This window comes from Drosophila eugracilis, unplaced genomic scaffold (assembly GCF_018153835.1).
Source record: "Drosophila eugracilis isolate 14026-0451.02 unplaced genomic scaffold, ASM1815383v1 contig_75, whole genome shotgun sequence".
Taxonomy (NCBI): Eukaryota; Metazoa; Arthropoda; class Insecta; order Diptera; family Drosophilidae; genus Drosophila; species Drosophila eugracilis.
Genome location: NW_024573645.1, coordinates 3,257,078 through 3,273,456, shown reverse-complemented (window position 1 = coordinate 3,273,456; position 16,379 = coordinate 3,257,078). Strand labels below are relative to the sequence as shown.

At 43.1% G+C, this 16,379-nt stretch overlaps 2 protein-coding genes across 3 annotated transcripts in view; both read right to left on the bottom strand.

The window, feature by feature from the left end:
- Window positions 1–805: 805 nt before the first annotated feature.
- LOC108116718 (probable low-specificity L-threonine aldolase 2) lies at window positions 806–4,001 on the bottom strand. The gene is made up of 6 exons (XM_017228739.2): window positions 3,915–4,001; window positions 3,296–3,512; window positions 2,153–2,227; window positions 1,675–2,083; window positions 1,235–1,371; window positions 806–1,170 (listed from the first exon to the last, which is right to left on the bottom strand). The coding sequence occupies exons 2-6, from the start codon at window positions 3,507–3,509 to the stop codon at window positions 851–853; spliced, it is 1,155 nt and encodes a 384-aa protein (XP_017084228.1). The 5' UTR covers window positions 3,510–3,512; window positions 3,915–4,001; the 3' UTR covers window positions 806–850.
- A 656-nt stretch (window positions 4,002–4,657) lies between these two features.
- Window positions 4,658–16,379, bottom strand: part of LOC108116625 (extracellular serine/threonine protein CG31145) — a 68,646-nt gene continuing 56,924 nt past the window's right edge. The window contains exons 9-17 of one of the 2 annotated variants that reach the window (XM_041819514.1): window positions 15,333–15,457; window positions 14,256–14,334; window positions 13,434–13,526; window positions 10,860–11,103; window positions 8,019–8,027; window positions 7,380–7,460; window positions 7,051–7,163; window positions 6,156–6,296; window positions 4,658–6,035 (exon numbers count right to left, since the gene is read on the bottom strand). In XM_041819514.1, coding sequence (XP_041675448.1) covers window positions 5,837–6,035; window positions 6,156–6,296; window positions 7,051–7,163; window positions 7,380–7,460; window positions 8,019–8,027; window positions 10,860–11,103; window positions 13,434–13,526; window positions 14,256–14,334; window positions 15,333–15,457 — 1,084 coding nt within the window. In that variant the 3' untranslated portion in view covers window positions 4,658–5,836. The remainder of the gene's footprint in view (window positions 6,036–6,155; window positions 6,297–7,050; window positions 7,164–7,379; window positions 7,461–8,018; window positions 8,028–10,859; window positions 11,104–13,433; window positions 13,527–14,255; window positions 14,335–15,332; window positions 15,458–16,379) is intronic. The other variant, XM_041819515.1, reaches the window with a different exon arrangement.

Below are 16,379 nucleotides of genomic sequence, written 5' to 3'. Positions count from 1 at the left end.
CGAATTCATTGTTGTACGTTCCACCAAGTGCAAGTTTTGTGGGAAAGTCGATCGGAAAATCAACCTTCTCTATAATTACTTGCCATTTGGCCAGATGACTTTCCCTTACACATATTAATCCCGGCCAGAAATCTTTTGGAGCCCCAAAAAAGCAGAGGCGCGCAGACAAAGAGCAACTTTGGCCAAGTCAATTCAATTTCAATTTATCAAATGCTTCAGCAATTTCTCTAATTGAATTTCGTTTCATTTGGCATAGCATAATTTATAAAATATAACATTTCAATGCCCAAAACTCCGCCCCCGCCTCCTCGCCATGATGCCATTCAGTCAGCCCAACTGCCCTTCTAATCCATTGTAAGGGACCCAGGATCCGAGAGTATCTCCACGGCATCCAATCATTTTGAGCGCATTCCGCCTTCGCCGGCGATAAGTTTGCTTATAAATCACAACTGTCCGATGGCTGCTGCCGCCAAGGATGGAGGAGCATCCTGTGCAGGCTTTTAAATCGATGAGCACATCGCTGGATTGACAATAATATTGTAAAAATAATTTTATTATTTCATTCAGCCGGGCACTCATGCAGACACACAAGGGAAACTTCTGGCGGAGATGATGGGAGGAGGTGGGCAGCTAAATGGGGAGGGTAGGGTGCTGGACTCCGGCAGGATGTCCATCAGAGCGGTGCGCGGTCATGCGTGAATGTAAACGCAGCTCGGACCCACTCAAGGGGCAATAATACAAATTTGAGTTCTTTCTCTCTGGCTCCCTCTATCTCTTTAATTAAACGACAAAATGCGAAATCTAATTGTGTGTTTGTCTTTTTAGTAATATTCAAAAGAATCACAAAACTCTAGGCCCTGGGCCATCTCTGGTCGTACTGCCCAATGACGTACTTCAGCTTCCTGATTGCCAGCTCCACTTGCTCGTCGTCCACTTGGTGGTAAAGCACCAATCTGGCAAATGCCCAGTCCCTGGCACTGGCCTTCACCACAATTCCTGCACCACTTTTATCCGCCACTCCGGCATCTACCTCTCCGGTTTCAATGGTTCCCAAACGCGTGGAGAACTCACTGGCAGTCAGCTTGGGTTGTGTAATTTCCACCAGAAGTATGTTGGTCTGCACAGTCTCCAGATCCACGGTGATGTTGGGACTTTTCAGCTCGTAAATAGCTGGGGAGATACAGATACAGGTTGTTATGAGTGGGCAATCAGGTTAGGAGTGCTTTGCACTTGCCTTGGGCGATTCTCTTGGTCCGCTCATGATCTTTGCCCAGAAGTGGAACCACTTCCTCCAAGGCAACAAGGCCGGCTGCTGCTAAGATGCCCACCTGCCGCATGCCGCCACCCAAGGCCTTGCGTAGTCGATGTGCTCTAAATATGGGAAGACGGGTGTTAATGATGATTGAAATTGGGTAATAGGACAGAAACTTATTAATATTAACTAAAAATCATGAACTTTGAATACGTTAATTCAGAAAGAGAAAGTGAGGGAAACCTTTATGAAATATTTTTAGATGACTAAAATTATTATTGTCAAGAAGTCCTAAAAATGGACTTGAACTAAGAAGCAATTTCCGTAATTATATTGAAGTAACCGGAACTGGGGAAAGCAAATAAGGACCTAGCAAGCGGCGAATTAGATACTCATGCCGTGGGCGTGGGTCAAACACTCACTCCGAAATGAAGGCTTTGGTGCCCACCAACACGGATCCCACGGGGGCCGATAAGCCCTTGCTGAGGCAGATAGATACCGAATCAAAGTCGCGGCAAATACGCTCCACGCCCACGCCCAAGGCGGCGGCCGCATTGAAGACCCTCGCTCCGTCCATATGAAGGGCAATGCGGGCGTTACCAGTGCCCACGCCCGGTTGACGCACCAAAGCGGCCAGCTCGTCCAGGAAGGCCAGAGGTACCACCTTGCCGCCGCAAATGTTGTGGGTGTTCTCTACCACGACCAGCGAAGTGATGGGCTCGTGGCAATCATCGTGTCGGATCCTGCGGCGCAGCTCCTGGAGGCTGAAAGTGCCATCCTGTTCGTTCTTCAGAGTGGCTAATTGGACTCCGGCCAAATGCGAGGCTCCACCTAAACGTGATTAATGAAGACGCTCTGGCGTTGGTGTCGGTGGGTATGGCGTGTATTTGCTGTTCTCACCTTGCTCGTACAGAAAGATGTGCGATAAATCGCCGACCAGGGCCTCCGTGCCGCGGCGATGGCAGTGAACCATAACTGCGGAGGGGATAGAGGAATGTCAAGGGAAACATTGAAGTACTGACTTGGCTTAGGAGTTGGTATAATCAAGGATTCAACCACACGCAATTTGGTAAGACTGTTTGCACTGACTCTTAACTTACTTTGAGAATTTGGTGACATCTTTTAAAGGATTTCAAACTAAATCTGAATTCTGTTTTATCATCTAAGAAAGCTTATGTCACAGACCTCTCTTAAGTCTTTGTTTAGTTTCCGGAAGTTTCTTTAAAGTCATAACATTTAAATGTTTCCAACAGCCACGAAAAGATTTAACACCTGTTCCCCTTAATTGATCTTCGATTAGCTTTGAAGTGTACTTGACCGTGTTAAGATAAGGAAATGTTTGTCTCTATAGCGCCTATCAAGGCTTTATTATGATGATTTTCCATGCTAGCTTATAATTTCACCATGTACTTGATCACATTTCCAATAAAATTCCCTTTTTAAAAAATAATATTCCAACCATAAAGCATTCTCATGAATTTCCTCCTCTTTATGGCCGCATACTTAATGAGCAACCCTCGTGAAAAATTAGCACAATCGGAAGTCTGAGTGCAGTTTCTTTTTGAATGAAATGCAAACTTCAAATTCCATTAGAAATATTAATTTGAGCGAATGCATAAATTACTCGAGATTGCGATGCCCAGGTTGCTCCTGGCTTGCTCCTTGGGCTTTGGTCCTTTATCCTTCTGGGGGATTTCCTTCTCCTTGAGCTCAACTTCGACTGTGGCACACGTCCACGTCTAATATTAAAGTCTATAAAAATTAATGTTATGTTTATGGCTGCCCTTAGCCTTTACGATAATGTACCTGATGCATGATATGAGCTCTGCTTTCTTGTTTCCTTCACCTTTTTAGCTGGTATACACACACCCCCGACCACCCCTAACTTGGCTTTTGTGTAATCTGGGACTGGCCTCGGTTTAAACTAATAAACATAAGCGATTTCCCCCCAAAGTGCCCTCCCCTTTTTGGACTACGGAAATCCACTAACAGAGACCACCGGTGGCCGGAGTTTATTTACGAGCCATGGTAGTTGCCACTCACTTGCCAGTAGATTTCCCATGGTGCCGCTGGGCACAAAGAGGCCCGCCTCCTTGCCGAAAATGGCCGCTGTCCGCGCCTCCAGTTCGTTGACGGTGGGATCCTCGCCGTATACGTCATCCCCAACGATGGCGTTGGCCATCCGTTGCCTCATCTTATCCGTGGGCTGGCTAACGGTGTCCGAGCGCAGGTCAACAACGGTGTGGTGGTTCGCCATTCTCTGCAAGTTGATTAGCTCGGATATTTGCATAAGGTTTCTCTATGTTGGCGTTTCTGTTTTTCCTTTTATGGATGGCCGAAGCCAAGATTCCCAAGTGGAATCGCATCCTCATTTACATTACACGTTGAGACACGTCAGTTGCACTGCCTTAAATAATTGATATGGCCAATGGGGATCTAACACCAAATAAACAATAATTTCCCGGTCGGCCAGCCAGCCAGCCAGTCAGTCACTCGACATTGGAATGCTGTCTGCCGCCCAGCGATTACATAATCGTTTTGGTATTCTTAACACTTGATCTGTCAGCCTGGGTCTTGCTTTCAGTTATTATATATTTTTTATAGATTTAATTCAATTTGGCAAAAAAAATATAAGTAAACAACCATTCATCAGCGAACTCACTTGGGGCTCTTAATTGATAAAGCTGCGGGACGAGAACAAAAAAGAAATCACACAACGTGCTCTGTTTGGAGCTATCAGGAAACTGACCCCAACAGCTGCTAGGTAGCCGGTACATATGGTGGTTCTTTGTAGAGCGGCCCCTCCAGCAGAGCAAAGAGAGAGCTTTGATAAGACTGTTCCCAGTTAGGGAGGCCATTGACGCAGGCCCCCACGCGCACCAAAACAATGATAACAGCGCCAGCGAATGAGATTCCTTTAATGATCTTTTATGCTCAGGGGAGTAGATCCGTCCAGATTCCCCACTTATTCATGAGATAATATCCCATCCTAATCGTAATATAATTTCCATATTTTACTTATCTTTCTTATATTTCCTATCAAAATAGTAAAATTCTTCTTTTTCTAACAGAAATGTTAAAATACTACCTTTTTCTAACAGTGGCAGAGCAGCGGCAGAAGAGTAGCTTCAGTGGCAGAGCAGCAACAGTGAAATGGCTTCGCAACTGTTAGATAACATTTCTGTTAAACATAGCAAGGCAAAGAGTAAAACTGTTCCCACTAGCTGCTATTCCAGCTGAGCGAAGTACCAGAGAGCACACTAAATACTGCTCTCAATTGAGTAGCGATCGATTGATTGATATATCGGAAGAGTAAATAGTAGTTCCTCCACTCTCTTAAGCCAAAGCTTCGATAACTTACTTTTTAATACCTTAAAACCGTTAAAATTCAAAAACACATTTCAATTTCTTTGGTACTTTTTTTTATTAATTACATCTGAAATTTTCACTAAAATTTTACTAATTCTAACACAATTTTGTTGTTGTTGTTGTTGTTGTTGTTGCTGTCACTTTATATAGTGTTCACACTATACATTTCACACACCCGTCTCTTGGCCAATCAATATGTTATCTACTCGTATATCTCAACCACACAAGGTACAATTGAAAAACGTTACAATAATAAAAACAAGATTAACTTAGCTATGCATACTCAATAATCATAATAATTAGTTTGCTTTAACAGTAGTTGGTTTCACTTTTCGCACACGGTGAAGTACATGATTCTCGCTGGAACTGATTGGACTAACTAAGAAGAGACGATCCTGGAATCGGATAAAGCTACGCCTGATATCGATCCTAAAGTTAGGTCAACTTACAAACTAAACTTGCAACAACTTTCTCTTGAGAATGGGCGGGGGTCAGGGGGTATATGTGTTTGTGTATGCACATAAAAGTCGTAAAATTTATGAAAAAATTATAAATAAATATTTAGAAAATAGTTTCAATTTTTGTTTAGTTTTTAGTTTTTAGTTTTTAGTTCTTGATGTTGTTTATGTTTCTTTTTTATAGTCTTTTTGAACAAGTTTCCTCCTTCCTGGCAAAAATGTTAAGATTCGCCCTGTATTTTAGTTTTTCTTTATTTTTCGACTTTCCCTCGTTCAGGTTGTTTGCACTCAGTGTCTTTGTTTACTTTTGGCACCCACTGTAAGCGTAAGATAGTGCTCGATTTGATTTGGGAGTGCGATTGGGAGAAGGGTGGGTGGTTCTTAAGGGAGAGGTACTCAATTTTCATTGCCAATCAATGCTTAACTCCAGCTGCCCGACAAACAATCTAGGTGAAAGTATAGAGATTAGAGTGCATTCATTTCCGCCCTTGGCTCTCGGCTCTCGGCTCTTGGCCTTCTTCCTCAGTTTTTCCTCTTTTTTTTCTTTTTGGTATGTGCAGACACGAGCGACGGGGATGATTCCTTCACTTAGGACGCTGATCTTTTTCAAAGACCGTTTGCCACCAATATTAACGCTAATTGTTTTGTTTTTCAGTTTCAACATACACAGGACACGCGACTAACAGCTAAAGGGGGGGTTTTTTAAGCTAATGCTCTAGGATGATTTGTTGTTGTTTTCTGTAATCTCTCCTCATCGCTACGAGGAGAGATCCGCCTCTGAACCATCCACCTCGCCTGGCGGATTTCGCTTTATGCAATCCCGTATGCTCTGGAGAATGATGCCGGTCCGCCGGTCCAGGGCCTCCAGATGCGGCTGCCAAAGCACCGGACTGACAGGGTCCTGGCTAAGGGACTCGCTCATCAGCTGCGACAGCGGCTTGGGGCCATTGTGGAACCTGAAGAAGAGTTTAAAGGTCAAGGTAAGAGTTTTAAATAACTTTAAAGTTTTCCTTTTCAAATAGTAAAATTCCAGGGAAGTCTTAACTAATAATTCCAGACTTAAAGCCAATACTCACTCTAGCAGCTTGACGAGCGTCGACTTGCGTATCAGGCAGCACTGCAGAACGGGCGCCAGGATGGAGAGCTCGTCGTGGAAGGGCCGCCCGAAGCCACGTCCGTGGTCCAAATGCAGGGGGAACGTCTCATTGCCATAGACCCTGGAATGGAAACGAAAGCCGGGCCAAATTAGAGTGAATTCGGCAATCAGCCAGGCCAAGTCCTGCTGCTGCCTCTTCCCTTGGCAGATTGGCGTGGCATAATTGCCTGGCGAGAAGTGTATAGGGAGATGGGATGTTGTCTTTCCTCTGGGAAAGTCAGGAATGAACCCAGAGACGAGGGAGCCCACTATACCGGGCAGGTGTTAGCTGTGTGCCAGCGATGACATCGCCGTAAGCCCAACAAACGCTTTTGCATAACAAACAATTTAGCAGGAGCAGCAGCAGCAGCAGCAGCAGCAGCCTAGCCAAGTCACCTGGCACCTGGTATCCAGACTCTAAAGCGCCGGCATCGATGATGCGAGGCAATGGTGGGCGTTGGAGTGGCGGCTTACAAAGAGCTGGAGATGTTTTGCAACCTTTTGCAGGCGGTCTGGAAATATCTTTCCAGCTGCTGCATCTGGCTCTCATCGGCGGCTGCTGCTTGGCATGCAGGTGCTGGCATATCCCTGGCAAATGCTGGCGCTTAGGCGCACACGGGGCGCATACGTAACGTGCCAAAGGCAGACCGAAAGGATACGGAGGCAGGAAGCCAACAAAGCCATGTGTGCGGAAATAAACCGATCGCATTAGTTACCATGCCAAGGACACATACACATACCCTCCCACCCCCTTCGAGGGGAGGCAGTGTGCACTACATCCGGCTTAACCCTTGAAGAGCCCGTGTCCCTCAACCCATCCAATACCCAATACTCACTTGAATGTCTCGTAATGATGACGATCCATGTTGCCAGTGAGAAAATCAAAGACGGCCATGTCCATAAGGTCGTACAGCCGCCTGCCATCGTCGTAGGGTGGAATATCCCGGACCTAAGGAAAAAAACGGGAAAATCAAATGCAAAATTAAGCTGCAGCTCGGCCAGCGATGTCTTAATTAAGTCAGCTCCAGGCAGTCTCGGACATCCCGCCCTCCTGCTACGACCACAATAAAAACATTTGCATTTCAATCGAGTTTAAATGCAAATTAAATAAAAGAAACCGCAGCACGAGACAGGGGAGGAGGAGCACTCTTTGGAGGCTACATACCAGGGCGCAATAATTGGCATCTGTCTCCCATTGGGCCTTCTTCCTTTTGTGGTAGGACCGTCGCCAGGGATGCCGCCACAGCTGTTAAGGAGAAAACAGAAAAAAAACAAAGGACGACCGGAAATCAATTCACATTCTTGCAGGCAAACAGAACACAGCTAACAAAATTGGCAGACTTATGCCTGTCTTAGCAACTGGCATTCGGATGAAATGTACACTGAGAAAGATAGTTTTCTTGATTTAAAAGTTATTCTGCTAGAAAGTTTAACCCTTCAAAGGGAAATAATCGAAAGATAATTAATTTTAAAAATAGGTACAAAGTTATTTACATTTTTAGAAAACAGAAAAAGGCTGCGTTAAGAAAGATCGTAAAAAGTTACGTCGATAGCCTAGAAGTTGTTTTTAAGATCCCTTTCCTTAACTTCAGCACTTCATTCACAGTTTTTTCCCCAGTGTGAGAATATTAATTTTGCTTTATGGCTGCCCTCTCGCTGTCTTTCTCGCGAATTCTTCCAACTGCAGGCCAAATTAATTTTGCTTAAATTAAATTATTTGCCCGGCACGCTGGCCAAGGCGGGCAATAAAACTTTTTGAGGCAAACCCCTTGCGTTTGTTGCTTCTGCGGCCACCGCAACTTACCTTCCGTCCCTGAGTTGCGGGGTCAGGGGGTCAACAATAGCGACAACAACAATAACAACGAAACAGGAACAGCAACAAGAAACAGGAACGGGAACAGGAACAGGAACAGCAGAAACGGGAGCGGGCGGGGCAGCAACACAAAAAAATATATATGAAATATATATAAAAGAATTAAAAATAATAGGACGAGGGGTGCTTCTTTTTCATTTTTTTTTTTTTTTTTTTTTGAGGGGCGAAAAGCGCACAAAAATGCATAATAAAAGCTCGGCGCGTTGGGCGTTTTATGCTGAGTGGGCGTGGCGTCGGAGGCGGAGTGTGTAATGACCGGAAGCGCGGGGGCTATCCCGACGCTTTTCGCGGACGAGGGGTTAGCGGTCCGAAGAATGCAGCAGGCGGTGCAAGGCAAAGCAAGGCAAACAGAAAGCGGAAAATGCAAACTGGGGGAAAGGCAACAAACTGCTACAGAAAAAAAAAACGAAAATGGGGAAAAAGAAAATGTGCGAAAGAAGCAAACATAAAGCAGAAAACTCAGGTAAGTTAACGCTGCCATGGTGACAGCGGAGCGGGGCCGCTCATAGCGCTCTTTAGCTCCACTGTTCACCTTAGCTTAGCCAAAAAAAAATGCATAAATCAAGCAAAATTAAATTTTATAAGAGCAGCGGGAAATGGAAAAGGGGCGACGGCGGCGGCAAAAAAAAAGAGAAGATAGAATGTGAGGCAAGCAATTTGCAATTTTTGTTAGCTGCGCGTTAAATGGACTTGATAAATTCGTGAAAAAGCTTTAAGATGCAATGACTTTTATGGAAATGACCAGCTTAGTCAGCAGATTATTTTGGGAATATTTTGATGACAAAGTTAATTAAAAAATGCAGAGCTAAAATCAATAATAAAATAACTAATCAAGCTGGAAAAATACTTAACAAAATATGCAGCCTAAAATGTTTTAGTGGGCGAGATTAAATGTGGCTTAAAATTAGTTCTAAGAGCCAATTTGGGATTAAGAATATGTTATTGGTAAATGTGGAATTTTTATGTCTTTTAGTCTAAAAGTATGCAACGATTTATTTTAATGCTAACATGACATTTTCATCTAATAAATGCTGTTAAGTCATCATCTTAAGTTTAGTAAAAGCGGCTTTATAAAACTATACTATAAACCCCTTAAAAAAGATATTGATTTGGTAATTAATTATAATTCCTGCAGGTAAAACCATTTAATTTATTTGAATCTTCTCCATCTCCACACCTTGAAACGAAATCAGTTAAAAATGTTTGAATTCCCCTTTAAACCTCCGCCTAATCTAATCAATTGTTTAGTTATCCTCCTTTTTTCGTTTTAGTCGTTTGCAATTTAGTTACCCGTAGATCCCTCTTAGCTGGATTCCCAAAGCATTTAACAAGCGTGCAAATCAAATTTGCAACTTAATTAAAATTCTGTTCAGTTACAAAAAAGAAAAATTTGCTGCGTTGTTTACAACGCTGCGGGGGGAAACAAAACTTAGCCAGGCCGGAAAAGGAAAGTAAGAAAACCTGAACAGCAGAAGTAAAAAAGAGGTTTTACAGGGGAAGAACGGTAGAGGTAATGGAGAGGCAGGGTGGCAGCGGAAAAAGGAGAAAGAAAAATGATCTCTTGTGCATAATTTACAGTTTTGCCTTACGCCAAATCTCAAGTATACACTTAACCATTTTCTACTTGTAAACTGTTTGGAGGGCAAGCCGCACACAAAAAAAAGGGGGGAAAATAAAGAGAATTATTCCTTTGAGGCTTCGGGGCAGAGGGATACTAAAATATATATATATATACATATATATCTATGTATAAAATAGACTAAAAATAAAATGCCTCTGCTGCTGCGGCAAATCTGAGGGATGAGGTAGAGGATAAACCCTTTTTATGGCCGCAGCTCGCCAACTGAGACGGCCAAGTCCTGAAGTGGACAGGACTGGGCTTTAATTTTTTCGGTAATTTGCATTTAAAAGCTGTTGCCGTTGTCCCTTTTTCTTCCTGTTTTTCCCTTCAGGTTTTCTCTCATTTTTTTTATTTTTTATTTTTTGGTTGATGGAGTGGACTCTAGAATTTATTAACGCCAACGACTGAGGCCCTGGGTTCCTGCATTTTATATTCCATTTTACGCTTTACCAGTCGCTGAAGAACTGATACAATATTTCTGCTCTTAATTCAACAGCGAAACGAATGAATGAAATGGAAAATGGGAGTGGGAATGGAAATGGGAATGGGAATGGGAGTGGTGATGGGAATTAAGTGGATCGCTGGGGTGGTTGAAAAGGTAAACGAGTCCAGCGGACAAACAAAGGATAAAAAGGCATACGAACAACACAAATTATGCAAATTAAAAAAGTGAGTTCTTACGCTAGCCAGCCAGCTATTTAAAATTCCCTGTTCCAAGCCTTAAGTGAGTTGTTAGAGGCCCATGTCCTACCACCTACTCTTAACTGACCACCATAGCTCACCTGTTGCAAGCTACCATGCCACATTAAGAGCCGCACACTCACAGCTTACAGACTAAGTAAATAAAGTGATTTGTTATTTTGGCCCGGCCAGGCGCACGAAATTGGTAATGAAAGCGGGGCGGTGAGCATAAATTGTAATCTGGCGCTGTGTTGAAGCTGGTCCGTGCATTAATCAAAAACCACTTAGCCAGGCGAGGCCAGGACAGGCTCACACACACAAGACATGATCCCCAAAAACCCAAGCCCCACAAGCCCCAAAACCCACTGGCATGCGTGCTCTGCTCTGGATGAAGTGCCAGCTACCTAGGCTGGTGAGATGGACAGGAGGGACAAAGAGGGTCATCGCCTCTTAGATAGACACATACATACCTTACGATTGCCCGACTCAAAGTTGGGTAGAAAGGCGGCAAAGGAGCCCTCCAGCATGTCAGGATTCCCGCAAATGGCATGCGAGGTGTCACAATAGTACGAGCACTTGCCATGGAAGCATAAATTCAGCGATGGCGAAACAAAGAACGTCTTCAATAAATTCTCCTCGGCCAGTTGATAAATTTCGGTCGTAATGTTCAGCGTACGACCGGCCACGGGCATGGCACGCCGGAATCCCAGGATCCTGTAACCAGAGAAAGAGGCGCAGAAAAGCGGTTAACAAAATGCCAAAAAAAAATGGTCTAGGGGGAGTAGCTAAAGTCGATGTAGCCGACTATAAGAGTGCCTTTTTAAAATATTAAAAAAATATACAAAAATATTTATGGCAAAGGAAAGTCTTTTACAAAATGCAAAATAAACTGAAATTTTGCTAAAAACTTTTTCTTAATTCTTTTTAAAAATAAAATTTATGAACTATATACCCTATAAACCCTACATACCCTATGAGCACCCCCCATAAACAGAAACATCCTACGAAATAACAGCTCACCGAGAAAAAGTTTTCCCTTAATGGTTTGTGGAGGCGACGGAAAAAGACTTTCGTGCGAAGCGGAATGCGTAATCAAGAATAAGGAAAATATTTGTGGACTGTTGTCAGGGAAACGATAGGGAACAATAATACAATAAGGAAAATAATTCCTTGTTTATTTAAGGAAACCCAACCGCACAACAATTGAGCTAATTGAGTGAAACCCGAGACTTTTCCAAGCTTTATTTTTGCATCAATCAAATTACGTTGTCGGAGTAAAAAATAGATTTCCCCGTTAAATCAATGAATGAAATTTTTAGAAAATCTTTCTAGCAAGTCACGGTTAATCTCCCTTTCGATCTGGCACAAAAATAAAAAAAAAAGGGTTCACATGAGATTTATGGAGGAGGCGTTGTCGGGCTGACCAGAAAATATTATCGAAATTATTTGGCAACATGAAGCATGTTCCATTGTCTGGGGCACAGTCGACGGCAGCCTGGGGTCAATGGGAAAATGCCGTAAATTTCCATCACCCACCCAGAGCCACTCCATCACACATTACTCCGCACCACCTCCACCTACACTCCTCTCCATTAGAGGAGCTGACAGGCCCTCCAAGTTGGCAGAACTTTGCCCTGGCAAATCCTACGGAGTTGGCTGGCCAGCCAATCGACAGGAGAGTTGGCCAACTAGACAGGTTGAGGGAGAGAGGGGGATATGGTGGCATGTGCGTGCGTTTGGCAGCCACAACAATTACACAAGTTATGACGCCTTATCTAAATTCAAAAATCCCCCGGCAATTAACCTGGCCGTCAAAGTTTTGTCAAAGGAAGGAGCAGCAACAGCAGCTGCTAACTATGCAGACAATTCGAGTCCAAATTACGGCAGGACATGTCAGGCCACTTGGCCGAGTTAATTAGCCATGAAAGGGCGCAGATAGCCGTCTGTGTTATGTGGCCACATCATTTACATGAGACCAGCTTTTTGCCCTACATTTTTTTTGTAAAATATTCTTAAACATCATTTAATGGCGCCCTTTGGCCTTGGCCTCATCCCCAGGCTGAATGTATGTACGGGCAATGTATTTTTTTTTATATCATTTTTTGACCCGGCCATCATAAATAATGAACATAAATTGACTGCGGTCTGACCTTAGTATGTGTGTGTGTCAGGATTATTGGGATTCTAATCGCCGAGGGTCAGGCATCCAGAAAGTGTTATAAATTTGAATGCCGAATGTTGGCCAAGGGACCGGTTCACATGGCCGACAAATTGGTTAATTTGATTGCTTTGTCATGCACTAAAAAAACGAATAACTTTCAAGGGGCCATAAATGTGAAATGTGTGGTAGCGAAAATAAATTGAACGCTCTCGCTGCCCGGGAAATTTAGCCATTAACGGCCAAAGGAATGTTAGGTTTTTGTAAGAAATATTTGGAGTTTATATACCCATTTTTATGTTTAGTTTAATGGGGTAAACTTCTTGGGGTTTTATATGGCTGGAATGGCTCTTAAAAGTTCTAATATTTTCAAAATTAAACTTGTAGAGAAGGAAAAGTGTAGATTTCTTTACGGTTTTAAAAGTTAATATTACTTTTTCAATAGAAATAACTTTAGTTTACCTTCTAATATAGATCAACAAGAGTATTCCCATCTTCACCCTGCGATTCCCTACTTGTTTCAAAATTAAATTCAGGTTATGTCCAGCCAGAATGCAGTCTGGTTTGCCTAATTGAATATTTCAAATTGATTTTGCACAATATTTTCCTGATTTCCCCGCCTTTGTGGTGCGGTAGCAATCCATTCAACGTTCACCATAAATATTTACGTATAATTGAAAATTAAATTAAAAATAAATAAGAGTATGCCAGACATTTACACGTTGCCCGGGCAGATTTAATTCGATCGAACGATTTCGCAATGGAATTCTTATGCACTCGAATGACCTCAGGGGGTGGGGTTGAGGGGTGAGGTTGTTAAAATTCAGTGGAAAACAGAACGAAGGAGTAAGGATAGTAAGGGAAACCTGGGAAAGTTGGCACTCACCTGTCCAAATGGAAGGCGGCAATCTCGGCGTTGTGGCGCTCATAGTCCGTGAAGTAGAAATGGTTGGGCAGCGTTTGCTGCTCCCGCGGAAACCTGTGGAAAATGCAAATGAGTAAGGATCAGAGGTGGGGAGGCAACATAATGAAATGAATAGAAAACTGCGGGCTTCTGTCACCAGCTTAATGCATTTGCGTGGTGCCACTTTGAATGTTCCCACGGTACGAACCTGCATTGCTACGTGCCAGCTTAATTACTTACACGTAAGGGAGTGCTACTTAAAAAAAATTGTAACTCTCTCTCTCTCTCTATATATATATATATATATATATTTTAAAACAGAATAAAAAAATAAAAGAAAAGTCTTTCATTTAAATTGCAAATGAATGGCATTATAAGGACACTTTGCACTTTGGCAGCTGCGCATTTGTGTACTGAGATGATGGCCATGGGATGGGGAAACCAGCACGTTGACCAAGCCAACGCGTTTAAATCTCATTAAAAAGTGCATGAATGTTTTAAATTTGCCAGCAGCTTGAAGTGCCACCGCAAAACGGCGGCAATGGACGTGGAATTTTCATCGACAGGCCGCAGGAAAGTCAGCGAGTACAAAAAAAAAAAAACCGAAAAGCGCAATTTTATTTACTCGACTGCGCGAAATGTGTTGTCGACAAGTGGGCAATGCGAAAGTTGCATTCATTACGTGCTACGTATTACGTATTACGTAAGGGGTGGTGGAGAGAGAGGGGACATACAAATGCATTAAGCAGCGACAGACCGGGTGAAAATCTTCTTCACTGCCGACCATCCGTTAACCAAACTTACCGCATCGGCTTCATTAAGGCCTTGATATCGTTGGGGTACTCGATGATCAATTTCAGCTGGGTGCCGCCCTCCTTTTGCACTGCGAAGGACACGATGGAGAAATGAATGTAAATTAATCAAGCTCCTTGAAATTAATTGAAGCAAAAACGTTCGAAATTCATGCAATTCTTTTCGCTTCAACGATCACCACACCATCTCTGTAGTCGGCATTATTTTTTTGTTTTAATTACGTAACGAAAACCAACTGCATAAACAAATTACACTCGACTAAATACCAATTACAATGCATTCAGAAAGCACACACAAATATTGCGTATACGCAACCGCACAAAGGAGCCCAAAATAAAAGCCGCCTTGGCTTGTTTGTTTGCCATTCACTGTGTGAAGTGAACTGTATAGTTTGATCATTGTAGGGCAAGCCCTTGTTTCTGCCTGACCATAAAGAGGGGGATGCTGAGGGGAGTGGGGCAAATTATAACCGAAAACTCCTACCGCACAAAGACCACATTTCATTTCGAATTTGTTTCTAGAAACAAACAAATGAAAATGGCTTTCTCATATTACTTATGAATTATATCTTCGAAAGTTGCTCTTTAAATCCAAAGTCTATTTTCTCTGTGTTAGAATACGCTGCGTATACGTGATAAATGCTAGCCAGCACAATGGCAAAGTTGCAGCAATTATGCCGCTACAGTGTCATTGTTGCACTCCTGCCCGTTGCCCTCTGCCTGCCTGCTCGTGCCTTCCTGCCTGTTCCTCTGGTTTCTCTCCCTTAACTGCAAATGAGTTTTCTTTTCGCAGCTCCGAGCTGCCGCTGTTAAAAGTTTATTATTAATAAATTATGAGTTTAATGAATGCGCCGGAGAAAAAGTTTGCTATGAAAATAGTTTCGTAGTGGCACCTCAATAATAATGCCAGCGCCGCCAAGCTCTACATAATTGAGTTAAATGTGCAGCTGAGTCGTTTCGTTCGGAAGGGCAACAAACTTGGCCAGTATTTATGACTTTACAATCCCACAATTGCAAGATGGTAACGATGGCATGGAATAGCTAGACTGGCGGAAACAGACTGTCTTACCAACATGCTGTATTGGCAGCTTGATCATGTCACGTAGCACCGCATCCACCAGAGTGTCCTGCTCGCCGTACAGCTCCTTCTTCGTGATGCGCAATTGGAAGCGCTCCAAATTGCTGGCATTTGCACTGCAAAGAGAGATGGTAGTTCGGGTTTAGATGATAGTCGGTCGGGCCAAAGGGAAACAAAATGATAGAAATGTAAGTAAAAATCGAGCATCGCAGCCAAGTGAGAGCCAGCCACCCAGTCAGCCAGCTGTCGTTTGCAGGCAAAAAGGAAGCCATAAGGACAATCAGGCTAAGGTTCTGCACTTGGAGGAAAAGTTATACTACAAAAATTTGTTATCTAACTAACATTATAGAATCTTTTAAGGAAGTTTAAAAGAAAGAGTACGGTTTTAAGGTTGCTTTTAATAAGAAAACCTTTCGGAAAAACCCATTAAAAATGTACCCACAAAGACAAAAAACCTAAGAATTAGTTGGTTTCTGTAAAGTTTTCAATCTTAGCATTTAGTTCAGGTGGCTATAGTCGTTATGTTAAGATATTTGAAACTAAAAACTGAAATATTTTCCTCAAGTGCAGTCATTGCCTGGAGCTCCCTCATAAGTATGCCATGCTTTGGGGCTGCATATCAAGATTTCTCACATTGATTTGTCAAAGCAATGCCCTGCTCCTTTGCCTTTGCCATTGCTTTTGCCTTAGCCCTCCTCAGCCTTTCTTTGCCGCTGCTGTCATGACAATTTGGTTTGCAAATGCCAAGACACCCCCGCATCAGGCAGCCGTAATCTTTGGTGGTAGTCGATTTTTCCTGTTGCTGCCCGACTGGCAATTGTCGGAAAATATCTTTTCCTCTCCGATTATGCTTTCCTCTTACTGTACCATTTGACATGTGCCGTTCTTGCTCACATGGCCAATGTGCTCGGTGCTTTTGTCTTAAGCTCTTGCAGTTACGCTTTCAGATTTAGTCCAATTTGTGCTGGTTAAGCACTAAGAGCCCTGTCAGAATTTAAGCTGCAATGTGCTCTTTCTCTCTCTTTCTGTGCATTGGCA

Bases quoted from the DNA above. Each gene is read 5' to 3' on its own strand.
- LOC108116718 (XM_017228739.2), bottom strand. From the start codon at position 3,509: ATGGCGAACCACCACACCGTTGTTGACCTGCGCTCGGACACCGTTAGC. The intron at 2,084-2,152 runs GTGAGAACAGCA...AATCACGTTTAG, and splicing joins CATCTTTCTGTACGAGCAAG to GTGGAGCCTCGCATTTGGCC. The intron at 1,171-1,234 runs GCAAGTGCAAAG...GTATCTCCCCAG, and splicing joins GACCAAGAGAATCGCCCAAG to CTATTTACGAGCTGAAAAGT.